The 21,174-nt window shown below is 39.7% G+C and overlaps 1 protein-coding gene across 6 annotated transcripts in view; it reads right to left on the bottom strand.

Moving 5' to 3' along the window:
* Positions 1-21,174, bottom strand: part of Frmd5 (FERM domain containing) — a 362,433-nt gene that overhangs the window by 224,252 nt on the left and 117,007 nt on the right. For all 6 annotated transcript variants that reach the window (XM_071667828.1, XM_071667829.1, XM_071667832.1 and 3 more), the window contains exon 5: positions 13,860-14,068. In XM_071667828.1, coding sequence (XP_071523929.1) covers positions 13,860-14,068 — 209 coding nt within the window. The remainder of the gene's footprint in view (positions 1-13,859; positions 14,069-21,174) is intronic.

The raw sequence follows: 21,174 nt of genomic DNA, 5'->3' as shown, positions 1-21,174 counted from the left end.
AAGTGGACAGAATATCAACAGTTCATGTGTGGGTGAGGCAGAAGGAAAAGACAGCTACCTAGGTCAGACAGGTGCAACTTGACTACTAATGGAGTGCTGGCTCACAACCACAACAACCTAACCCTGTCTATATCTAGTCTGAGCCAATTCATTCATATTCCTGATCATAAAATGTGTGTTTCTAGTTCTTCTTTACAGATGACAAGAAGTGGCTGTTGTTGTCTTAAGATGTGACTACATCTGCTCTATGTGAAACTATGAATACAAAATCTAAGTCCTTTAGTAAGATGAATTTCCCAAGAAATGCCATGTTCAAACATAGAAAGACTGGATTTTTCAGAGGAAAGTCAGTAAATGGGTTTCTTCTCTTTCAAGCTGAGAAGTGGCACCATTATACTAGTGCTAAGAAACTATCCCCCATTTACAGGTCTGTAACTCTCCAATACATCCCTGCACTGTTTTTGAGAGGAATATAATCACCTTTGGCTGTGTACTTAAGCCTTACAATACAGTTCAGTTGTTGTCTAGCTACATCTTTTAAGAATCTATCCAATGATGATCCATTATATTTCAGAGTCTAAACTTGAGTTGCTATACCCAGCTGAATGGATATATTTGTTGATACTGATACATAACTGCTTCATAAGCCAAAACCTTAAAAGCATCGGGTAAACAGCTATTCATTCTTCACTTTGAACTATATAACTCAAAAGGCTGATAATTTCTTGTCTTGAATATTCTAATTACATTTATCCCTATTTTTTTCTTATACATCAATTTTTTGCCCCAGATGTAATTCAGTGTCAGATGCTTTTAATATATAATTCTGTGTTTGTCCATTCTCGAAGGTAACTAAAGCCAAGAAGATTAACTCTGAATTATCCAAAACTTTTAATTTGTTATTTCTCTAGAATATCAATTATATCTACGAACAACCTGCAACCCATTTAGTATCCCTTAGGGCTGCAATATTAGATGTGGCCGTCCACTAGACTGGGAAAACATTCTTCTGACATGAGAAAATAGAAAAGAGAATTTTTACTGAATAAGTGGTCGCTTATCTCTGAGAACAAATCTACCTCTTTTGCCTCACTGGCCTTCGACTTGGCATTATAAAAGGAAGGCCTATGAAACAGCGTGAGAAATAGAAGGTATCTGAATCAGTAGAAAAGTAGAGAGGGTAGGGATATATATCATGTCACCTCACTCCAATGTCTGTGGTTGTAATCTTGAAAAAATTTCTTATTACATATGTATGAAATGGTTGCCCAGAGGTATCTGAATGATAAAACCATCAACTTCAGATGTGGCCACCTAGTAAAATAATATCTAAGTCATTGGAGGTTGTACTGAGTCCAAGTCCCAACTTAGGAAAAACAATAAAACACACATGTAAATGTAAGAAATATAATCTAATTACAAATAATACTGACACCAAAATAGTTATAATGTGATTAGCATATAGTTATAAATCTAGAAAGAACACAGCACCCATTCACAGATGGAACCAGTGCTATGTTTAGTTTATTATTGGTAACATTTACTCTAAAACTGCCTCTTTGATATATATCATTATGGAAAGAACCATGTCTTTTTGTATATGTATATAATTCATATCAGAAAGGTTAAGTACATCAAAAACATTGTAGAAACGTTTGCTTGACAATAATAGACTGAATCCATATATCATGTATCTCTACATCAAGGGGTTACAAATCTGCATCCATCTTCAAATTCAAGTAGAACTTTAAATTTAACCCATTAAGATAATGCCATTTAGAGATACCCTATATGACCCACAGACAGAATTAGTTAAAGAAGAAAAAATATACATTGGTGCTCCACCAGCATGTTTGCTGCGTGCGACACAGGAGAAACTTAGATTATGATGAAATCTGCTTGAATTACATCACTTAAAGTTTTAAAATTCATCTCAAAATATGCTAAAGTTTTATTATGCATGTAGGCCTATCATGTACCATAATCTATAGGCTGTAAGTTGTAGATTACAAATGCCCAAGATAATACTACTGCTGCAACTTAAGAGCATAACAAAGATGTTTGGAATATCTTACACCCTCTATGTCAAGAATGCTGTCTTACTTTCTGTCTCACACAAAGCTACTTTGTTTCTTCACACACTCTCTTACATTCCTTATTCTCTTTTTATATCCTCTGTACAGACTTCTGATAATGTTGATACACAGCTTTCTTCAATATTCAAATATAATCCTAATCACCATCTTTTTAATTTAAGGTCTGGCTTTAGTGAAGTCTTTCTTTATAACTTTTATTTTATTCAAGGTGTGATCGCAGTAAGAGCATTTTCGTGAATGGAGCCTCTAACATGTAATCTAATGGAGATGTTTATTTTTTTTATTTCTTTATTTTGCTTTGTCGCTGTCTCCCGCGTTAGCGAGGCAGCGCAAGGAAACAGACGAAAGAATGACCCAACCCGCCCACATACACATGTATATACATACACGTCCACACACGCAAATATACATACCTATACATCTCAATGTACACATATATATACACACACAGACATATGCATATATACACATGTACATAATTCATAGTCTGCCTTTATTTGTTCCCATCGCCACCCCGCCACACATGGAATAACATCCCCCTCCCCCCTCATGTGTGCGAGGTAGCGCTAGGAAAAGACACCAAAGGCCCCATTCGTTCACACTCATTCTCTAGCTGTCATGTAATAATGCACCGAAACCACAGCTCCCTTTCCACATCCAGGCCCCACACAGCTTTCCATGGTTTACCCCAGACGCTTCACATGCCCTGGTTCAATCCATTGACAGCACGTTGACCCCGGTATACCACATCGTTCCAATTCACTCTATTCCTTGCACGCCTTTCACCCCCCTGCATGTTCAGGCCCCGATCAGTCAAAATCTTTTTCACTCCATCTTTCCACCTAAAATTTGGTCTCCCACTTCTCCTCGTTCCCTCCATCTCTGACACATATATCCTTTTGGTCAATCTTTCCTTACTCATTCTCTCCATGTGACCAAACCATTTCAAAACACCCACTTCTGCTCTCTCAACCACACTCTTTTTATTTCCACACATCTCTCTTACCCTTACATTACTTGCTCGATCAAACCACCTCACACCACATATTGTCCTCAAACATCTCATTTTCAGCACATCCACCCTCCTGCGCACAACTCTATCCATAGCCCACGCCTCGCAACCATACAACATTGTTGGAACCACTATTCCTTCAAGCATACCCATTTTTGCTTTCCGAGATAATGTTCTCGACTTCCACACATTCTTCAAGGCTCCCAGAATTTTCACCACCTCCCCCACCCTATGATTCACTTCTGCTTCCATGGTTCCATTCGCTGCCAGATCCACTCCCAGATATCTAAAACACTTTACTTCCTCCAGTTTTTCTCCATTCAAACTCACCTCCCAATTGACTTGACCCTCAACCCTACTGTACCTAATAACCTTGCTCTTATTCACATTTACTCTTAACTTTCTTCTTTCACACACTTTACCAAACTCAGTCACCAGCTTCTGCAGTTTCTTACATGAATCAGCCACCAGCGCTGTATCATCAGCGAACAACAACTGACTCACTTCCCAAGCTCTCTCATCCAAAACAGACTGCATACTTGCCCCTCTTTCCAAAACTCTTGCATTCACCTCCCTAACAACCCCATCCATAAACAAATTAAACAACCATGGAGACATCACACACCCCTGCCGCAAACTGACATTCACTGAGAACCAATCACTTTCCTCTCTTCCTACACATACACATGCCTTACATCCTCGATAAAAACTTTTCACTGCTTCTAACAACTTGCCTCCCACACCATATATTCTTAAAACCTTCCACAGAGCATCTCTATCAACTCTATCATATGCCTTCTCCAGATCCATAAATGCTACATACAAATCCATTTGTTTTTCTAAGTATTTCTCACATACATTCTTCAAAGCAAACACCTGATCCACACATCCTCTACCACTTCTGAAAATGTTTTTAAGATATGATAATTCCTGTCAGTGATTAATCATTTTACTCTACCACATATTATCTCCAAAGGTTGGTAGGACCATTCTTTGAACCCACACACCTTTAAAGGAATGAGAGAACATGTATTGGGATAAAATGCAAAGCTTAAGAAGACCATAAAAGTTTATCATGAGACCATAAGAGTTTATTTTTTGGTGAATGAAAAAAAATAATTTCATATGAAGACATATGAAGGCCTCAAGAAAATTTCCATCAAAAGGCAATGCCATCTAAGAAGTTTAAAGTGAGTTTCTAACTTGATTTCACTCATTGCACCAGGCTACTTTTGCAGATGGGCGTATTCCAGGGCACTGAGCAACATTCGTGATTCTCAACCTTCACCCCCCTCACTTTAACTGCTAGATTATACATCTAATGTACAGATGGTGTTACCAACCTAAATGCACAGCTAGAAAAATATCTCACATCACAGTCACTCAAAAATCCTCATAGAAAGTGTAGAAGCATCACCAAGTCAGGAAGGCAGATTTATGAAGCAACTATTATAGTCAATCTTGCATGAAAGAAAATAATTTTGATAAAAGTGAGGCTATCTTTCTAATTTTTCTTGATGTTCTAGCTATATAAATGATATGTACATCCCTAAATGATACACATAAAATATAAAAATTATGGATACATAAAAACTTTATAAACGATAGACATGGGATTTATGCCTCACGGAAAAAACCTAAGGAGTGGGAACACATCAAAAGAGTCCCTAACAAGAAGGAACCTACATCTACAAGGAAGTCATTAAAGGAAAGAGAGTCATTAGGTAATAATTCACTTAAAAAGGGACGGTAGGGTAATGTTCATCATGGAAGTCTGTTGTCAAAAAGTACTGAAGCATGATTGTCAAAAAGTACTGAAATTCATACAAACTTGCTAATTTGGAGGAGTTCAAAGGCATGTACATCAAGAGTGAAAAAGGAGAAATCTAGAGAGGCAAAAAATGGGAGGGACTGGATCAGGAACAGGGTAGGAAAATCACTGCTGGAATAGAACTAATGGCACGTACTGTAAATCAAAATATACTGAATACTAAAGCAGATGGTCTTGTGACAAATAGTAAGGAGCTATATATCAAAGGCCACATCAGTGATAGCACCCTATAAATCATTAAAGCAGTAAAGACTAAATCAAAAAGAACTATCTAACCTAATCTGCCCAGAGGGGTCCTCAAAAAGAACAGAAAATAAAGGATGGAGATTGGCCCTCTTAATAAGGGATAACATAGAATTCCAAAAAAGAGCTATGGATAGCATCTTTAAACAGAGTATAATGAGTAAACTCTGAGTGGGAAGAAAATGTCCAATGGTGCAGATAGTATTCAACCCTCTAGTGGTGCAGATAGCATTCAACCCTCCAAGGAACTACAGGACCTTAGAGCAGGTGTACATGAATAACAATGAGGGAACAATCAGGACGATGAAGGAGGCAGAGACACACCCTTATCAAAGATGGTAAATTACTGCTAACACTGTGTAACTAATTTTTCCTTTTTTTATGTTCCTGGGTAGTAAATATTATTTTTTCATTGATTATGTCCCTGGGGATAGGGGAGAAAGAATACTTCCCATGTATTCCCTGTGTGTCGTAGAAGGCGACTAAAAGGGAAGGGAGCGGGGGGCTGGAAATCCTCCCCTCTCGTTTTTTTTTTTTTTTAGTTTTCCAAAAGAAGGAACAGAGAAGAGGGCCAGGTGAGGATATTCCCTCAAAGGCCCAGTCCTCTGTTCTTAACGCTACCTCGCTATCGCGGGAAATGGCGAATAGTATGAAAAAAAAAAATGTCTAAAAAAGTACAGAAAATGGTTATTATTCCCTTGAAACTTTGTATTTGTGATCAGGGCATAAATAGCTTGAAATTTACCTATTTTTCAGAAAATTCCAGATAGATTCAGTGCTGGGAGTGGATCTGTCAGCGGATGGAACCATGGAAGCGGAAGTGGATCATAGGGTGGGGGAGGGGGCGAAAATTTTGGGAGCCTTGAAAAATGTGTGGAAGTCGAGAACATTATCTCGGAAAGCAAAAATGGGTATGTTTGAAGGAATAGTGGTTCCAACAATGTTGTATGGTTGCGAGGCATGGGCTATGGATAGAGTTGTGCACAGGAGGATGGAGGTGCTGGAAATGAGATGTTTGAGGACAATGTGTGGTGTGAGGTGGTTTGATCGAGTAAGTAACGTAAGGGTAAGAGAGATGTGTGGAAGTAAAAAGAGCGTGGTTGAGAGAGCAGAAGAGGGTGTTTTGAAATGGTTTGGACACATGGAGAGAATGAGTGAGGAAAGATTGACCAAGAGGATATATGTGTCGGAGGTGGAGGGAGTGGATCTGTCAGCGGATGGAACCATGGAAGCGGAAGTGGATCATAGGGTGGGGGAGGGGGCGAAAATTTTGGGAGCCTTGAAAAATGTGTGGAAGTCGAGAACATTATCTCGGAAAGCAAAAATGGGTATGTTTGAAGGAATAGTGGTTCCAACAATGTTGTATGGTTGCGAGGCATGGGCTATGGATAGAGTTGTGCACAGGAGGATGGAGGTGCTGGAAATGAGATGTTTGAGGACAATGTGTGGTGTGAGGTGGTTTGATCGAGTAAGTAACGTAAGGGTAAGAGAGATGTGTGGAAATAAAAAGAGCGTGGTTGAGAGAGCAGAAGAGGGTGTTTTGAAATGGCTTGGACACATGGAGAGAATGAGTGAGGAAAGATTGACCAAGAGGATATATGTGTCGGAGGTGGAGGGAACGAGGAGAAGAGGGAGACCAAATTGGAGGTGGAAAGATGGAGTGAAAAGGATTTTGTGTGATCGGGGCCTGAACATGCAGGAGGGTGAAAGGAGGGCAAGGAATAGAGTGAATTGGAGCGATGTGGTATACAGGGGTTGACGTGCTGTCAGTGGATTGAATCAAGGCATGTGAAGCGTCCGGGGTAAACCATGGAAAGCTGTGTAGGTATGTATATTTGCGTGTGTGGACGTGTGTATGTACATGTGTATGGGGGGGTTGGGCCATTTCTTTCGTCTGTTTCCTTGCGCTACCTCGCAACCGCGGGAGACAGCGACGAGGTATAAAAAAAAAAAAAAAAGATTCAGTGCTGAGTAGATGATATAGAACTTTCTAGAAGTTTCCAGTCATATAAATAGCATTATAAATATTAGGGCCTTAAACCAACTAGTTCAGTTTAGATCTAGCTATCTAAGTGGATACATATACATACATTTTTCCAAGATGGCATCTAGAGGCTGTATTTTATGTCATAAAATTTTTTAGAATTTTCAGAATTCAGTCTTTTTCATTTTCGATGTTTTTGAAAAAAAATCATATGTGAAATATAATGATAGAATCTCTCACACATTAGTCATGGGTGAAATAAATTCATAAACACATATATTATTCTTTTTCATGATCACAATTTTATAATGTTCTTTTGCAGGATGGTAAAAAGAGGAAAAGAGAGCCATGAAGTGTGCTATCCCAAGAATTTAGCAGGAACCCACGGACCACTCAAGCAATTGCTACTTGTGCATGATGGACCCTTCCAAACTTCAGACTGGCAAGACTGCACCTCCTATCATGTATCTGGACCTTACATAATCCATTGCCCCAGTGCCACATGGCCCTCAGCTCTCCATATCCACTCCTCCAGAGAGAGAGCAGCCATCATCAGAACAGACCAGCAAGTCAGAGGGAGGGGAAGATGTAGATCCAGATTACAATTTCAGAGTTGCAGCTGAGGAGAGAAACTCATACTACACCAATCAAAAAGACCTCAATGACTTGATGAAAGATCTTGGTCTCACAAAGTCCAATGCTGAGCTTCTGACATATAAATCAAGCAGTGGAACTTGTTGGATGAAAGTGTGCAAATCACAGATCAGGGGAAATGTTATCTTCATTTTTCCAGCTTCTTCACTCAATAAGATGGGCTCTGTTTCAGCCACAATGTAACCAGTCTGTTTGAGGCAATCAGAATCACCTGTAATCTGAACGAGCGGCTCCTCTTTGTTGACAGCTCATGCAAGAGCCACAAAGCTGTGCTGCTCCATAACGAGAACAAGTAACTATCTCTTTCCCTACCTCACTTGGTGCACCTCAAAGAAGAATACAACAGTATCAAGACCTTGCCAGATGTCTCGAAGTATGATGAGTACAGCTAGAAGGTCATCAGAGACTTCAAAATGGTGTTATCCTGGTGGGTTTCCAAGGCAGTTTTACCAAGTTTCCCTGCTATCTTTGCCTTTGATACAGCAGGGACATTGCAGCACACTACCTTAGGTGGGACTGGCCACAGCGGACCAAATTCTCTGTGGGGATGAACACGTCAAGCAGGAGCCACTGGTGGACCCCCAGAAGGTGCTAATGCCACAAATGGACATAAAATTAGGCCTTATGAAACAATTTGTCACAACTCTAGATAAGGAGTGTGCAACCTTCAAGTACCTTCAAGACTTCTTCCCTAAGCTGTCTGAGGCAAAGATCAAAGCCAGTGTCTTTGTTGGATGACATAAAGAAGACCATGGAGTGCAAGGAATTCCCCAAGAAGCTCACTAGGAAGGAGAAAGCAGCTTGGTACAGCTCTGTCAAAGTGGTTCAGGGCTTCCTGGGCAATCACAAGGCTGAAAACTATGTGAAGCCCGTTGAGACTATGGTGAAGAACTACAGCAAAATGGGCAGCAGGATGTCTCTCAAAGTCCATATCCTTGATGCTCATATTGATAAATTCAAAAACAAAAGAGTGTATTCAGAGGAGCTAGGCAAGTGCTTCCACCAGGATATATTGGACTCTGAACACCGCTACTATGGAACATATAACGAGAACATGATGCGAGTTATATTTGGAGTCTGATTTGTGAAAGTAACTTACAGTACAATCATAAATCTCGAAAAACTGCTCAATGCTAAATCTTTTGTGATCACTTTTATTTAACATTAGTGTAAATACGCTAAATCTTTTGTGATCACTTTTATTTAACATTAGTGTAAATACAAGTTAATTTTGATTCATAGGTTGTTCTTTTTCTGAATTTACATGAATAGAAAGAAATGTGCAAATTTGCCCATTGTCCAATTGCTAATTGGTAGATTTCAAAATATCACTGTCCTGGTCACAAAAACAAAGTTTGAAGCTTTTTTCTCTACTTTTTATGCATAAGCAATAAGGAAACAACACTTACTACCCAGGTACAAAACTGTGTTACACAGTGTAATGAGAGACCTCAATAACAAGGAAATAGACTGGGAGAGCTTGTATGCTCAAGTAGACAGGATGATAAAAGTTCCTTGAATGTGTACAGGAGAACCTTCTGTATCAACATATCATGGAGCATACAAGATCAGAGGAACTACGCACAATAATTGCTCAACCTTGTCCTCACAAAAAACAGCATGAAAATAGAACACATCAAAAATGAAGTATTTTATTTATTTATTATACTTTTTCGCTGTCTGCCGCGTTTGCGAGGTAGCGCAAGGAAACAGACGAAAGAAATGGCCCAACCCCCCCCATACACATGTATATACATACGTCCACACACGCAAATATACATACCTACACAACTTTCCATGATTTACCCCAGACGCTTCACATGCCTTGATTCAATCCACTGACAGCACGTCAACCCCGGTATACCACATCGCTCTAATTCACTCTATTCCTTGCCCTCCTTTCACCCTCCTGCATGTTCAGGCCCCGATCACACAAAATCTTTTTCACTCCATCTTTCCACCTCCAATTTGGTCTCCCTCTTCTCCTCGTTCCCTCCACCTCCGACACATATATCCTCTTGGTCAATCTTTCCTCACTCATTCTCTCCATGTGCCCAAACCACTTCAAGACACCCTCTTCTGCTCTCTCAACCACGCTCTTTTTATTTCCACACATCTCTCTTACCCTTACGTTACTCACTCGATCAAACCACCTCACACCACACATTGTCCTCAAACATCTCATTTCCAGCACATCCATCCTCCTGCGCACAACTCTATCCATAGCCCAAGCCTCGCAACCATACAACATTGTTGGAACCACTATTCCTTCAAACATACCCATTTTTGGTTTCCGAGATAATGTTCTCGACTTCCACACATTCTTCAAGGCTCCCAGAATTTTCGCCCCCTTCCCCACCCTATGATCCACTTCCGCTTCCATGGTTCCATCCGCTGACAGATCCACTCCCAGATATCTAAAACACTTCACTTCCTCCAGTTTTCCTCCATTCAAACTCACCTCCCACTTGACTTGACCCTCAACCCTACTGTACCTAATAACCTTGCTCTTAGTCACCAGCTTCTGCAGTTTCTCACATGAATCAGCCACCAGCGCTGTATCATCAGCGAACAACAACTGACTCACTTCCCAAGCTCTCTCATCCCCAACAGACTTCATACTTGCCCCTCTTTCCAAAACTCTTGCATTTACCTCCCTAACAACCCCATCCATAAACAAATTAAAAAACCATGGAGACATCACACACCCCTGCCGCAAACCTACATTCACTGAGAACCAATCACTTTCCTCTCTTCCTACACGTACACATGCCTTATATCCTCGATAAAAACTTTTCACTGCTTCTAACAACTTTCCTCCCACACCATATATTCTTAATACCTTCCACAGAGCATCTCTATCAACTCTATCATATGAAGTATCTTTAGGAAAAAGTGATTGTGTAAAATTTGATTTTAACTATGTAGTGGAGAATGACACAAGAGGGGATCAGAGGAAGCATGGACCCAAAGAGGAAATACAGTTGAGGAAACTATATAAAGCTGACCAAGTTCTTTGAGAGTGTTCCCTGGGAAAAGGAGTTCTACAACAAAAGTATAGACCACTGCTACAGGAGATTCTGTGAAATCTACCACAAAGGAGTCAGGACATGTATCCTAGGGAACCCTAAAAGAGGAGGAAGAATGAAATGGAGAGGTATGATTCAACGAGAGATGCAAAAAAGTGGGAGGTTTGAGGGGTATATTGTGGAAGAGGTACAAATGTCAGTGTAGCTGGCCAGCATCAGAAATCTACAAGAAAATAACAAATGAGTAGTGTATTGTAGGGAGAAGGAGCAGAGAGGTTTTGAAAGGAGTATTGTAGATGAGGCAATAGATAACTCAAACCCTTCCATACAGCAATCAGGAGCAAACTATTGGTTAAAGAACAACATCAGGATAAGGTACTCACAGGGAAGAACTCTTGAGGAAGACAAGGAGATTGTTAAGTGTTAAATGACAAATTCAAAAGTATTTTTACAGAGGAGGATAACAATACACTAGTATTAGAAAAAGGAGTTGGGAAAAGTTTTGGGAAGTATACAGATCAGCAGATACAAAACAATCAGACTATCAAAACAACTTGAACCTGACAAAATAGATGAAGTCTCCACATTTGTGCTGAAGGAATGTGCTGAGGCACTTCACAGGCCTCTCAAAATATTTAATAGAACACTTGAGGAAGGGGTAGTTTCAAAGATGTAGAGGAGGGTGAAAGTCTTATCTATCTATAAGAAAGGAGACTGGGAAATGACACTGAACTACAGGCCTTTTTCAATGTAAGCACTGGGAAAGATGATCTTAAAAGAACAATTACCTGTAAAAAAGAATCTTCTTAAATAAGACAAAACATAGCTTCAGAGAAAGGAGGTCATGCATCAAGAATCTGTTAGACTTTTATGACAAGGTAAGCATGATCTTAAACCAAAGAGATGATTGGGTAGTCTCTGTGTTCCTAGAGTGTCAAAAAGCCTATCATGCTCAAGTCCCAACAGATGTTGATTAAAGAGCTAGAGCTATTAGAAAGAATAAATAGCATACTCCTTCCCTGGTTTGAGGATTACATATGCAGTAAGGAACATAGAACATGGGTGAAAAGCACATACTTAAAATGGGCTGACGTTACATGTGGATTGCCACATGGCTCAGTCTGAGGTCCAATGCTATGCTTGGTATATGTAAATAACTTGCCAGAAGGACTAGTTTCATATCTACACGTTTGCAGATTATGGGTAGATCACAAAAGAAATATGGAATGAAAATTATTGCAAATGCTTAAAGGGGGACCTGGCTGAACTCTAAAGTTGGTTAGACAAATGAATAGTGAGAATGAATCCAAGTAAAAGCAGGGTAATGAGGCTGGAATGCAGCAAAAGAAGAACCCTGTGAGAAATAAGCTACAGAAATTGACATCTGAATGAGTTCTAGGGGTCAACATTGTATCAAATCTGTCACCCTAGTCCCACATCAGGAAACCTGTGAAAGAAGTACACTGTTGGCAAATATCGTGACTGTATTTTTTAAGTATAAGAATAAGGAAATGTTTAGTCAGATATTTACAATGTACATTAAGCTAAAACTCAATCATACCTCTCAGGTTTGGTCACTTCATCTAAAGAAACAAGGACATGATTGAGAAAGTCCAGTGAAGAGCGATAAAAAAGGTAGTGGATTTACAAGAGCTTAGCTACAATGAAAAGTTGAAGGTTACATCCTGTCATAGGAGTCTAGAGGACTGATTATCATCATGTTTGTTCACCACTGTGAGGACAGTGTATCAAATTAGAAAAGAAGATAGCAAGGAGATATGAAAAACAGCATGCGTTTCATCCTCCTGCATGTTTAGGCCCCAAGCACTCAAAATCTCATTCAATCCATTCTTCCATCTTCAGTTCAGTCTCCTCCTTGTCTCCTTCACTTCTAACACATTTGAGTTATCTGGTATACAGGGGTAATGTGCTCTCAATGGACTAAACAAAGGCACATGAAGTAGCAAAGGGAAACCACTGAAAGATCTGAGGGGCCTGGTTGTGGGTAGGCAGCTGTGGTTTTGATGCATTACACATGAGTGATAGAGAATGGACGTACATGAATGAGGACTTCCCTTGTCTGTTCCATTCTAGAAAATCTGGCAAAAGAAGTCTAATTGCAAAGTTTATCAAAAATTTTAGAAAATTCGAGGGTAATGAGAAAAGATTTGCCAAGTCATAAAGAATAGAGCTTGTTTTGAGTTAGGAAGTAAAGGTGAGGAAGCAAAGATGAACTTGAAAAAGGAAACAAAGGAGTAAACCATACTCTGTGTCTGAAATCATTTTAATCTTTCAAGGTAAGTATAAGTTTGTTAAATTTCCATCACTTTAGAGATAAATGAAGAGAGTCATGGCACTGGACAATGAAAATCTCAAAGGTGTTTAAGAACTAGGGCCGATTCTAAGACAGTGCTTTTCAGCAGAAAAGAAAACTGCCATCCAAACAAGATAAATGATGGAAACAAGGAGCCAAAAGAGTATTCTAGATAATATGAACACATAATTCTGCAAACGGCATTATGGAAGAGAAGGGAACTGAAACAAAATGGAGGAAAAGTAGGAGGAAGTGTAGAGGGGTAGAAGTAACAGAAGGTAACAAAGAAATATGAGTGATGTAACAAAAAAAGAGAAGGAGGAAAAGGAAGAAACTGGAGATGAAAAACCAAATGAAAAGATAAAGGATAAATGAATTAACTAATGACAGCAGCTAAACAAAAAAATGTAGTAATTATACCAACAAAGTGGTAAAAATAGTAACTGTCGGAGCAAAGACAAACATAAGAGCTACAATACTACTATGATAGTTATCATGATAATACAGATTATCATCAGTATCCTTAATAACATTCTTAATATTTTCATCATAGCAGTAGCACCAACAAAAAACACCATAACAAAGTGTATTAAATAAAAAAATGAGAACATGAAAAGAATAATCAAGGAATACAATTCTCTCCAGAAAGTATAGGAGATATAACTTCAATTCAAAAGAATATCAATATCAACTAACCTTAACAGGATGTGGGTCAACGCCATATGTGTCAAGTACAGATGCCTTCTTAAGAAAGCAGGTTTCTGCCATTAGTGGTGTATGGTTTTTAAGGGTTGGATGGAACTCCATAATTTTCTCTTCAATCTTTGGTGTCTGCTTGAGGAGAATCTTAAAGTCACTAATGTAATTCCCATAGTGCTTAGCTGGTTCATAATCTCCAATCTCCGCTGTAACAACAAAAATTATACCACATTAGATTCACTGAGTCTATTTTGTTAAGGTCATCAGCTCTTTACAGGTTAATATCTGACACACCATAAATCTCATTACCTGAAAAGTTCAAATCTGCAATGCTGTTAAGTTTCTTTTAATGGCAATTATCAGCTTAAGGAAGAAAGGCACTGACTGATATCATTAGCAAAATAAAGTGAATAATGAGAAAAGGTAGATATATGCTTCAGAATCTACACTTGTAAGGTTTGTGTGTTTTATATTGTGTGTATGCATAAGCAACTGAAGGTACAAGAGAGTAAAAGTAAAGAAATAGTGTTTGAAAGATAACAGAGTAAAAGCGTGGATTTTGCAAAGCCCTACAGAATAGGAGAAGAATGTGTACTAAACAGTGTCACAGATATGGGGAAGAAAGACTGGAGGAGGAAACAGATTTTAAGTATTTGGCAACTATCATAGGCAAGTTTGATGATGAAAATTTGCTATTTGAGGAGAACATGTGCTATGACTAGACAGAATGAAGAAAGAAATGAAGGGGTGGATGAGAGATCTGGTATGGCAGGAAATGCAAAGGGGACAAATTGTGGAGTGGTAGAGTAGGTAAAACATAATACTTTGAGGGGGTCTGAGTATGTGGAAACAATAATAGATGTGGAGTTTACAAGGAGAGTGTATGATAGTACGATTAATGGGGTTGATGTGATAGGATGAATACCTGTGATATGGGAAATATGAGTGGAAGAGTAGTGAAGAAAGAGGTATAGTGGAAGAATGCATGGAATGATGTATGCAAGGGAGGCATGTAAAGACTACTGACATTCTGTCCAAAAACATACAATCTCTCCTTGTCACACATAACACTTGACATAACAACCTACACAACTCATTCTTCGTAACTCTAGAATTTTCTTCGGTGGGAGCTATGCACTATCCCTGCCTTTTGGGAAAATAGAAGATGCAATAGACAGAAGTAACAGGTAGAAACATTAGACAGGAACATTATGTAGAGGTAGTAGGTAAGAACATTAGGTGGGAGCATTAGGTAGAAGTAGTAGGTTGGAACATCAGGTAGACATATCAGGTAGAAGTTATTGGTAAGAACATCAAACAGTAGCCTCTAAAAACCGTGCTAGAATTGTCTTCTGTCAGTGGCCTCTTAAGGGTTAGTCACAAGGCTAAGAAGCTGTGCTCAAATTCACCAGTTGTGGAGACTGTTTTGCCATGGCTACTTCCTTAAGAGAATTCCTAAAGGGAACAAGCATCAGGGACAGATAGATAAATAGATTACTGCATATAACTACTTTGAAATTCCATTCATACACTTTTAATTCTCTTATTGTGTTCATGAACTACTCTCTTATTTCATGTGCTCATGAAATGTCTTGATACAATACACTTTGAGACAAAAAGAATTAAAGTGCAAAACTAATAGAGGTGAAACAGAAATATAATAGGTATAGTCTTTTATTTCTTAAACAGCAGTGTTTGATAAAAATCCTTTACAGGATTATAGATCATCATTCATAAGTAACTAAAAATATTCTGAAAGTTGTAAAAATTCCTATTTATTAGATTGATCTGCTGCTGCTGAGGGGAGAAGGGAGCATGTTTGACACATTCAACAGCTTCGAGTAAGAAGCAAAGATGGATGAACATTGTTTCTTTGTCTCTTGAAACGGTTTTCACTTTATACTCTTATTTCATACTTTGGTACATAGTTGGTAGTTAATAAAATGAAAGTAATTAGAAATACTACAGTGCACATGCTTAAAATCAATGTGCTTAGTGAGTGAGGAGGGTATCAATGGTATTGTTTCTTTATTGTAAGCTTACTTTCAAACTCTACTTAATATTCATACACAGGCACAGCTTTTTGGTGGACAGCGTGAATATATCTAGAAATAGTACACTGCACACTCTAAATATGTAGTGAAATGAATTGTGTGGTTAGCAAATTATGGGGATAATTCAGGTGTTTTTTCCTTATAAATATTCTAGATCTTTACCTATCACTTGTCACCAAACATTTCCATCATCCCCGGATTACATAAAGAGAAAATTCAGTGCAGTCATTACATAATTTCTTCAACTTGAAGAAAAGCAAGAGTGGTGGGAACAACCTTTCATACTAAACTCACTGCTCCATCTATAATTATGTAATCAATCTGAGTCACCTTCCGGGCAATTTCATAGTATCACCCTCTCTCCACAACAACTGATACATACAATAAATGTTCATCATAAAAACTCAGGAGATCCAACAATCTAAATACAATTATTTTTGATGGGATGAATGTGTGCCTGCAGCTTTATGGCCATCTTTTTCTTTCTTTTATACTATTCGCCATTTCCCGCGATAGCAAGGTAGCGTTAAGAACAGAGGACTGGGCCTTTAAGGGAATATCCTCACCTGGCCCCCTTCTCTGTTCCTTCTTTTGGAAAATTAAAAAAAAAAAAGAGAGGGGAGGATTTCCAGCCCCCCGCTCCCCTTTTAGTCGCCTTCTACGACACGCAGGGAATACATGGGAAGTATTCTTTCTCCCGTATCCCCAGGGGATACATGGCCATACATAGATAAATATAAATATGAGGAGAATAAGTGAGGAAAGATTGACAAAGAGGATATAGGTGGTGTCAGAGGGGGAGAGAACAATGAAAAGCAAGAGACCAAATTGGAGGTGGAAGGATGGAGTGAAAAAGATTTTGAGCAATTAGGGACTCAACATACAGGAGGGTGAAAGGCATGCAAGGAAGAGTGAATTGAAACAATGTGGTATACTGGGGTCAACATGCTGTCAATGGATTGAAACAGGGCATGTGAAGCATCTAGGAAAAACCATGGAAAGGTCTGTGGGGCCTGGATGTGGAAAGGGAGCTGTGATTTCAGTGCATTATACATGACAGCTAAACTGACATTCACTGAGAACCAATCACTTTCTTCCTACTCGCACAAATGCCTTACATCCCCGATAAAAATGTTCACTCCTAGCAACTTACCTCCCACACCATATACTCTTAATACCTTCCACAAAGCATCTCTATCAACTCATATGGCTTCTACAGATCCATAAATGCTACATAGAAATTCATTTGTTTTTCTAAGCATTTCTCGCATACATTCTTCAAAGCAAACACCTGATCCACACATCCTCTGCCACTTCTGAAACCACATGGTTCTTCTCCAGTCTGATGCTCTATACATGCCTTCACCCTCTCAATCAATACCGTCCCATGTAAGTTCCTAAGAATACTCAACAAACTTATACCTCTGTAATTTGAACACTCACATTTATCCCCTTTGCCTTTGTACAATGGCGCCATGCATGCATTCCGCCAATCCGCAGGCACTTCACCATGCACCATACATACATTGAATATCCTTACCAACTAGTCAACAACACACTCTCCCTTTTTTAGTTAATTCCACTGCAATACCATCCAAACCCACCGCCTTGCCGGCGTTCATTTTCTGCAATGCTTTCACTACCTCTTCTCCCTTCACCAAACCATTCTCCTTGACCCTCTCTCTTCACACACCATCTCAACCAAAACACTCTATATCTGCCACTCTATCATCAAACACATTCAACAAACCTTCAAAATACTCATTACATCTACTCACTTCACCACTAATTGTTATTACCTCCCCATTAGCCCCCCTTCACTGATGTTCCCATTTGTTCTCTTGTCTTATGCACTTTATTTACCTCCTTCCAAAACATCTCTTTATTCTCCATAAAAGTTAATGATATTCTCTCACCCCAACTCTCAATTGCCCTCTTTTCACCTTTTCCACCTTTCTCTTGACCTCCTGGCTCATTCTTTTATATATCTCCCAGTCATTTGGACTACTTCACTACAAAAATCGTCCAAATGCCTCTCTCTTCTCTTTCACTAACAATCTTACTTCCCACCACTCACTACCCTTTCTAATCTGCCCACCTCCCACCTTTCTCATGCCACAAGCATCTTTTGCACAAGCAATCACTGCTTCCCTAAATACATCCCATTCCTCCCCCAGTCCCTTTATGTCATTTGCCCTCACCTTTCTCCATTTTGCACTCAATCTCTCTTGGTACTTCCTCACACAAGTCTCATTTCCAAACTCACTCAATCTCACCACTCTCTTCATCCCAACATTCTCTCTTCCTTTCTGAAAACCTCTACAAATCTTCACCTTTGCCTCCACAAGTTAATGATCAGACATCCTTCCAGATGCCTCTTTCAGCAAATTCACATCCAAAAGTCTCTTTTTCAGAAAGCTATCAATGAACACAATCCAATAATGCTCTCTCTGGCCATCTCTCCTACTTACATACATATACTTATGTATATCTCTCCTTTTAAACCAGGTATTCCCAATCACAGGTCCTTTTTCAGCACACAAATCTACAAGCTCTTCATCATTTCCATTTACAACACTGAACATCCTATGTACACCAATTATACCCTCAACTGCCACATTACTCACCTTTGCATTCAAATCACCCATCACTATAACCTGGTCTCATGCATCAAAGCTGCTAACACATTCACTCAGCTGCTCCCAAAACACTTGCCTCTCATGATCTTTCTTCTCATGACAAGGTGCATAGGCACCAATAATCACCCATTCCTCTCCATCCACTTTCAGTTTTACCCATATCAAACTAGAGTTTATTTTCTTACACTCTATCATATACTCCCACAACTCCTGCTTCAGGAGTAGTTCTACTCCTTCCTTTGCTCTTGTCCTCTCCCCAATCCCTGACTTTACTCCCAAGTATTCCCCAAACCAATCTTCCCCTTTACCCTTGAGATTCATTTCACTCAGAGCCAAAAAATCTAGGTACCTTTTCTTAAACATACTACCTATCTCTCCTTTTTCTCATCTTTGTAACACACACACACATTTAGACACACCATTCTGAGCCTTTGAGGAGGATGAACACTCCCTGCATAACTCCATCTTCTGTTTCCCCTTTTAGAAAGTAAAAGTACAAGGAATGGAGGGTTTGAAGCTCCCTGCTCCCGTCCCATTTATTCGCCTTCTACGATACGCGGGGAATACATGAAAAGCATCCTTTCTCCCCTATCCTGGCGCTACCTCGTGTGCCCGTGAGGGGTTGGGGGTATCATTTCATGTTTGGCGGGTTGGCAGCTGAAATGGATGAAGACAGCATGTATGAATATTTACATGTGTATATGTGTATATGTCTATGTCTGTGCATGTATGTACACATTGAAATATATAGGTATGTATATGGTCGTGTGTGGGCATTTATATATGTTTTTTTTTTTTTTTTAATTTGTCGCTGTCTCCCGCGTTTGCGAGGTAGCGCAAGGAAACAGACGAAAGACATGGCCCAACCCACCCCCATACACATGTATATACATACGTCCACACAAGCAAATATACATACCTACACAGCTTTCCATGGTTTACCCCAGACGCTTCACATGCCTTGATTCAATCCACTGACAGCACGTCAACCCCGGTATACCACATCGCTCCAATTCACTCTATTCCTTGCCCTCCTTTCACCCTCCTGCATGTTCAAGCCCCGATCACACAAAATCTTTTTCACTCCATCTTTCCACCTCCAATTTGGTCTCCCTCTTCTCCTCGTTCCCTCCACCTCCGACACATATATCCTCTTGGTCAATCTTTCCTCACTCATTCTCTCCATGTGACCAAACCATTTCAAAACACCCTCTTCTGCTCTCTCAACCACGCTCTTTTTATTTCCACACATCTCTCTTACCCTTACGTTACTTACTCGATCAAACCACCTCACACCACACATTGTCCTCAAACATCTCATCTCCAGCACATCCATCCTCCTGCGCACAACTCTATCCATAGTCCATGCCTCGCAACCATACAACATTGTTGGAACCACTATTCCTTCAAACATACCCATTTTTGCTTTCCGAGATAATGTTCTCGACTTCCACACATTCTTCAAGGCTCCCAGAATTTTCGCCCCCTCCCCCACCCTATGATCCACTTCCGCTTCCATGTTTCCATCCGCTGCCAGATCCACTCCCAGATATCTAAAACACTTCACTTCCTCCAGTTTTTCTCCATTCAAACTCACCTCCCAATTGACTTGACCCTCAACCCTACTGTACCTAATAACCTTGCTCTTATTCACATTTACTCTTAACTTTCTTCTTTCACACACTTTACCAAACTCAGTCACCAGCTTCTGCAGTTTCTCACATGAATCAGCCACCAGCGATGTATCATCAGCGAACAACAACTGACTCACTTCCCAAGCTCTCTCATCCCCAACAGACTTCATCCTTGCCCCTCTTTCATTTATGTATGTATGTAGTATATGTATATATATATATATATATATATATATATATATATATATATATATATATATATATATATATATATATATATATTAATTCAATTATTTTGCTTCGTCGCTGTCTCCCGCGTTTGCGAGGTAACGCAAGGAAACAGATGAAAGAAATGGCCCAACCCACCCCCATACACATGTATATACATACACGTCCACACACGCAAATATACATAAACATACATCTCAATGTACACATATAAATACACACACAGACACATACATATATACACATGCACACAATTCACACTGTCTGCCTTTATTCATTCCCATCGCCACCTCGCCACACATGGAATAACATCCCCCTCCCCCCTCAGATGTGCGAGGTAGCGCTAGGAAAGGAAAAGACAACAAAGGCACCATTTGTTCACACTCAGTCTCTAGCTGTCTTGTAATTATGCACTAAAACCACAGCTCCCTTTCCACATCCAGGCCCCACAGAACTTTCCATGGGTTACCCCAGACGCTTCACATGCCCTGATTCAATCCATTGACAGCAAGTCGACCCTGGTATACCACATCGATCAAATTCACTCTATTCCTTGCACGCCTTTCACCCTCCTGCATGTTCAGGCCCCGATCACTCAAAATCTTTTTCACTCCATCTTTCCACCTCCAATTTGGTCTCCCACTTCTCGTTCCCTCCACCTCCGACACATATATCCTCTTGGTCAATCTTTCCTCACTCATTCTCTCCATATGCCCAAACCATTTCAAAACACCCACTTCTGCTCTCTCAACCACGC

This window comes from Panulirus ornatus, chromosome 12 (genome assembly GCF_036320965.1).
Source record: "Panulirus ornatus isolate Po-2019 chromosome 12, ASM3632096v1, whole genome shotgun sequence".
In the NCBI taxonomy this organism is placed as follows: domain Eukaryota; kingdom Metazoa; phylum Arthropoda; class Malacostraca; order Decapoda; family Palinuridae; genus Panulirus; species Panulirus ornatus.
The sequence above is the reverse complement of the archived record's forward strand: the minus strand, read 5'-3'. Positions and strand labels throughout refer to the sequence as shown.